Source organism: Glandiceps talaboti, chromosome 20 (assembly GCF_964340395.1).
Source record: "Glandiceps talaboti chromosome 20, keGlaTala1.1, whole genome shotgun sequence".
Classification (NCBI taxonomy): Eukaryota; Metazoa; Hemichordata; class Enteropneusta; family Spengelidae; genus Glandiceps; species Glandiceps talaboti.
Window position 1 is genome coordinate 6,511,927 of NC_135568.1, and position 6,152 is coordinate 6,518,078.

At 34.1% G+C, this 6,152-nt stretch overlaps 1 protein-coding gene across 1 annotated transcript in view; it reads right to left on the bottom strand.

The window, feature by feature from the left end:
* Positions 1 to 116: 116 nt before the first annotated feature.
* Positions 117 to 6,152, bottom strand: part of LOC144450673 (kinesin-like protein KIF9) — a 14,697-nt gene continuing 8,661 nt past the window's right edge. The window contains exons 10-15 of the mRNA XM_078141326.1: positions 4,831 to 5,096; positions 3,706 to 3,828; positions 3,299 to 3,478; positions 2,486 to 2,589; positions 1,885 to 1,989; positions 117 to 1,249 (exon numbers count right to left, since the gene is read on the bottom strand). Of these exons, the coding sequence (XP_077997452.1) occupies positions 1,142 to 1,249; positions 1,885 to 1,989; positions 2,486 to 2,589; positions 3,299 to 3,478; positions 3,706 to 3,828; positions 4,831 to 5,096 (886 nt within the window). The 3' untranslated portion in view covers positions 117 to 1,141. The remainder of the gene's footprint in view (positions 1,250 to 1,884; positions 1,990 to 2,485; positions 2,590 to 3,298; positions 3,479 to 3,705; positions 3,829 to 4,830; positions 5,097 to 6,152) is intronic.

Here is a 6,152-nt window from a genome sequence, read left to right on the forward strand (position 1 = left end):
CTCAGACATGAATATGTGTATGTGACTTGAAAATTAAAACACATCACAAAAATTGCAAGGGTAAATGAATTTTTCCGTTTTTTATTACAAATGGTACATTAATTCACTTACATTGGTGTAATTGTTCCAACCATGCAGACAGAGTACTACAAGTAATATTCTACAGTTATAAAATAAGATAAAAACACATAAATCATGCTATATATATTTTACACCCAGCATTTCAGTCATAAAAACACTGTACATCTGACAAATTATCTGAGTTTGATCAAAATTTTCTGTATCTTTCCTCTAAAATTGACGAAAGTGTCCAAGTTACTTTTGCCCCCTCCACCCACGCCCTCTTTTTGGGCGACAAGGTAATATATGCATATGCATATTAATGCTCTGTAAAAATGGATATATTAATCATGAAATGTACATGTGTACTTTTTTGCTATAATTTCACACAAGGATTTCATACAAATATTTACATTTTTACTATTACGTGCAAGTGGTTGGAAAAATGTTAAAATACACACAGAGGAATAATTTTATTTAAAATGAGTACAAAATTTACAAAGTGTCATAATTATTATAAGATAATAACTTCTTTACAGTTTTCTTCCTTTACAAAACCAGTCATTCGGTGTTTTTGCTAAGGTCGGGAAACCATGGTAACAGAAAGGGGGAATATGGTAAAACTGGCATAGCTTCTTATATATCGTACCATGAATTTGATGGGGAACCCCCGGTATTAAAAATGACAGGGGAACTAAGGTAGATTTGACCTGCTTACTAATTGCCCTTAACAAAAAACACTGGTAGGGAAACCCAGTAAAATGACAGGGGAACTTAGGTAGATATTACCTACTTACCGACCTTAGCAAAAACACTGTCATTGAATGAACTCACATGGTCAATAGTGTATATTTCCAGCAAAACATACTTTAATTCCTTCACTTTATACACTTCAGACTGACAAGACAAATTTCTAAATTATATTTTTACTGTTCTGAGTCAATGAATGGATAATCAAGATGAACCAGATTTTATTCAACAAATGTATATCACTACAAGTGTTCACCCCTCTGTCCACCCGTCTGTCCACCTGTCTGTTTACCAGTCTGTAAATCTTCTTGTCTACCTATGTCAGTATAACTTAATATTGTACAGTCATCATTGATGGTGGATGGTTCCGTACATTAATAGTTGGTGTTCCTGGTTTTCTTGAAGGCTGGGGTTGGCTCATTGCTTCTTCATATGTTTGCTGATGGAAAAAAAACACCGAATCGGAATATTAACAATTACTTTTAAAGGCTGAATTCAGATTAAAATTTACGAGTGAAAAACAGTTGTCTGGCAGAGTTGTAGAAAAAACTGGCCAAGACACAGACTAGGGTCCATAACATAAGAATGATCCTATGCAATCCTTATGACTCCACTGATAAGATAACACTAATGAAAGAACCTGGGATTGAAACCCTGGCCTTTAAGATTCAAATTCTGCCATGTCCATACAAACCCTGACACAAAGTTCTATAAATCATATGTACGAGGGATTACTTGTACTGTTGTGTTCACATATGAGAGGTATTTGTATTGCAGTGCAATACCAAAAACATTATTGTATACCTGCATGTAAATGATATGCAAATGAGAGCATGATCATTCATTCGTTGGAAATGTGCTCTTTCAGATAAACATATGTTAATAATCTTACATAATAAGATATGTTAATATCTTTATTACACTTATGTACCCAAATAGAATTGTCAATTTTCTATACAGTTGTAATAATGCCATATCATATCTTATCTTATATAATAATGACAGGACCCCTCTCAGTTTCACTGTCAACCTAGCTACCCTCCTCCCAGTGCTCAAAAACAGATCTTAACTTACCCTCCTCTCAGTTCTCATCTTAGCATTATAGAATGCAGCTGAGTCTGGATTCTCCATCAATAATTCCAACTGTAATCTCTCAAACCTCTCTCCTTCATCTTCAGGCTGAAGAAAAAAAATTGAAAGAAAAAATCAGATAACACAATTAATTGGAATCAACTTGGATGTGATTTCTTTGTATTGGTTTCACCATAAATATTAATACATTATTGCGATAATGTTCTGTGAACAGTAGTGGACAGTCTAGGGTGGCATATTTGGAAATGAACATCGAAATAGACATATGAGTTATGCTAAAATGAACTAACCTGCAGCCATGCAGACATTGAATGCACACTTCAAAACATTGGTGTCTGCATGTCTGTGTCTAGTTGCAGTATGTTAAATAGTTTATTTCATTTTATAGACAAAATGTAGTAAGAAGTTGCGATCTTGCTATTTTAGCGTAGAATATGCAGTCTCTAAATGGGTTCTGAGTGGTTGTATAAAACATTGCAGCTGCTGGTGAACGGTAACTTGAAATGTGCTGTAATACATACCTGGGCAGAATCGTTGATTACGGATTCAAAACTATGGAGGTACTGATAATCTAAACACTCACCTCTGCTGTGTATGTTGTACCTAGTCGTGCACCAAAGCCTGCCTGTGCACTGGTTTGTTCATCTGATGTTGTCAGGAATGATTCTGAATACCAGCTATCAAATTCTACAGAATTAAATAAAATCAAATACTTGATTAACATGATGAACAAGGTAAACAATGCAAAAAACCCTAATAACTAAATTTCAGTAAATAATATACTATTATTGATCAAAGTCAGCGACGTGCATTTAGAAATTTACAACCAACAATGAAAATTTTCAAGCATCTTTTTTTTGGTCCTCTTATAGCAAAATAGAGTCTGTTTTTTAAATTTGATAAATTCTTGATTCTAAGCTCTAGCATCATATCAGAACTGAAAGCACATGACATACCATATCAAACTTAGATACAAGACTGGTTCATGTAATCAGTGAGTTTGAGCTGTATATCTGTATTACCATGTGCTAGTCAAGTTGTACATGTTTGAACAAAGAATACAGGATTAATTTTCTGGGACTACAGTGTGTGCCTATGTCATTGTTTTTTTTGTTGTGCTTGAATAATGTTTAAAATATTCATCCAGGTATTGCTAATCTGGGGAGAACACTATTAAACTGTGTGCAATGAAAACTAATAAGCATAATATTTGACCCCAGAAATGACTCCACCTTCGATATACTAATGCACACACATAAACTGTGTTATGTTTGCATATGTGTAACATCATCATTTTCAAATTGTTGCATCTTCAGTGCTTCTGTGTAGAGTCAAAAACACTTGTCGGCCCATTGTGTAAACACATGAAAACATCATCATGTAAATACAGTCTCACCTTGAATGAGTCTTTGTCTACAGTTATCAACCAATTTTTGACAATATTGCACTTCTGATTTGATGTTTTTCAATTCTTCATAGTCAGCACGGTATGATGCTTTCAAATCTTTCATTTTCTTAATCAGTAAGAATTCTTCCTCATCAATAACGGTTTCTCCATCCTCATTAACAAATTCTCCTATGAAAAAGTAACAGTTATAATGTTATAAATATTACTTAAGCTGCTAAGTCAGACAGACAGTTGACGAACAATCACACAACATCACACAAAAACGAACTTTTTTCATTTAGGACAAAACTAGAAATTCTTGTTTTAAAGCAGAGGAACTTTAATATCACAAGTGAGTTATTTTTAGTACAACTTGTGACAGTCAAACTGGGATACTTGATTGTATTCTGTTGTACCTTGTTCAAGTCTTTCACTTCTCTTTCTTTCCATCTGTTCTCTAGTTTCATCAAGTTCTTGTTTTGTTCCATTAATTGTTTTAGCCAAGTCTCGACACAGCTTCTTTTTCTGACCTAAGATATCTGAAAGTAAAAAAAAAAATTGAAAATTTCATTATTGAAATATTTCAGGCAACAAGCAAGTACAAAAACAGATGTCTCATCAATAAACTTCTTATGATGCTTGGTTATAACAAGAAACAGAATAATTCTAAGTCGGGACAGTTTGTCTAAAGTGGTGCAATGATGTGAATTTTTTTTTTTATTTTCAACAAACCTGTCACTAAATCTACTATTTATGGCAGTTACTGCTCTTGTTATTTAGTACTTTAGAGCAAGTGTGTATGTGGAGGGCAGATGTCATTCGCTTGTTTATGTTTGGCTCTGCAGTTGTCTTCACTAAAGTAGGGAGGGTGATTTTTGTGTCTCTCCCCGGATTTGCCGACTGCATGGACTGGACAAACATGAAAAAAAGACTGACGCAAGGGTATTTAAGTGATGTGCATGCTGACCAGAAACAATTTTTTTTTCCATAGTACTATTATGAAAATCGTTAGTACTGTCGAGTTGACTTATACCGGTATATACTACATCGGCAAATGAGGTTTCGGCTTATTAAGATGAACACAAACGAAAACTATTGTTAACATATGTGGAAGATTACACAAGTGTGTGATAACCTTCCCTCTGTTGTGCAGATATAATCAACCTGTGATCAAGATATTGTAAACACTGGAAGTCCCAAAAATGTACACTGCTGCAAAATTATGTGAGTCATCAGAAATGACACTCTACTGTGAGTATATTTGGACAAACATCTATACAACAGCTTATATCAACATATCGCAACAATTATAGGTTTACTTTGTGTCCTATCTTAGTTAGCCGAAACCTCAATTGCCAGTGTAGTATATCTGTAAAACAGTTTAAAGTTTGTGACTTTTCATGTGGTTTACCATTACATCAATATAAATTTCCATTCCTAAAAATATATATATTTATCAAAATTTGGTGTCTTTAAAAAACAACATCAAAAAGCATGACAAACATAAAAGTTCACAGACTAAAAAGGGTCAAAGGTGATACCTTTATTTTCTGTTAGAATCCTGTTGATTTCACTTCCACGTTCATGTTTGAATTCTTCAAATGCTACAGTTCGGAGTGGTGGTGTGCTTGGTCGCTGTGTAACACCAGCGTCTCCTACAGCCCCACCTGAACCACTGACTGGTGTAGTCTCAGCTCCTGGTATAGATTCCCTTGTATCTGGTGGATGTTGTCTTGTTGGTGATGAGTGCTCAGTTTGCATGGTACTGGGTACAGGACTGGATGGCATTCCACTCTTTGATGGCGGACTAGGGAAAACGCAATAAATAAAAGTTTTCTAATTGTTAGTAAAGTAATCAACTAATAATTATATGCTGCATATATGACTGCGGCAAGTCTACTGTTGGCTGGCTAATACATACACAACATCTTGAATTGATGAGGCCTTACGATGGACATTGATGTATTTAATTGCATAGTAGGATGCCATATCTCTGAGAGTGAAACTCATCAGATTTAAATTACTTATCTTGATCACAGGGTGATTATGTCTGCATCACCAAGAAACTGTTATCACCCACTTGGGTAATATATTATTTAGTGTCTATCTTAGTTTGCTGGTAGCTTGCTTTCCGCAGTAATATTTTCACAACTAGAAAATGTTGCCATTTCACAGCCCTCTAACGTAACTAGTCAGTTCCACCATAAACAGACCTTCACAAAAAGTGAGCCCTCTACAGGTGATATGAATAATGACTTACAGTAGCATGGATACAATGTTGATAAGTCTAGCGATCCCTTAGCCCCAGTATGGGAGACTTCCATCTAAATTATTTTTACCCTTTTTTTGCATCCCAATACATTTTTGTCTCCCAATCACATTACAAAATACTATCAAAATTCAAATATTCATGTTATTTCACCACTAGGGGGCACTATTTTTGGAAAAGGTCTATTCATGTAATAGTCCAGATATTTTTAAAATTTGAAATCCAGAAAATGTTTCAATTTTTGATAAATTCTAAATTGTTGGAAAGTAATTCACCAAATGGTTTCATTGAAATTACAAATAAATGTAAAAAAAATTCTATATGTAGGAAAAAGTTTTGTCGACAAGAATTTTGAAAATGTAAGTAACAGAGTTAATTTTATATATCTAAAAACTAATGACTTCGGGTTATACAGTTATTCAAAGATGACAGATTTGAAACAAAGATAACACATATTTTATATTTTTGAACAATACATGTAGTACTACTAAGAATCCATGCAGATTAGGCAAGTTCTAAGGGTAAGATTTTACCAGTATCCAATCAGAAACCATTGACATATTGCTACAGAACATTTCCTTATAAGGAAATAGC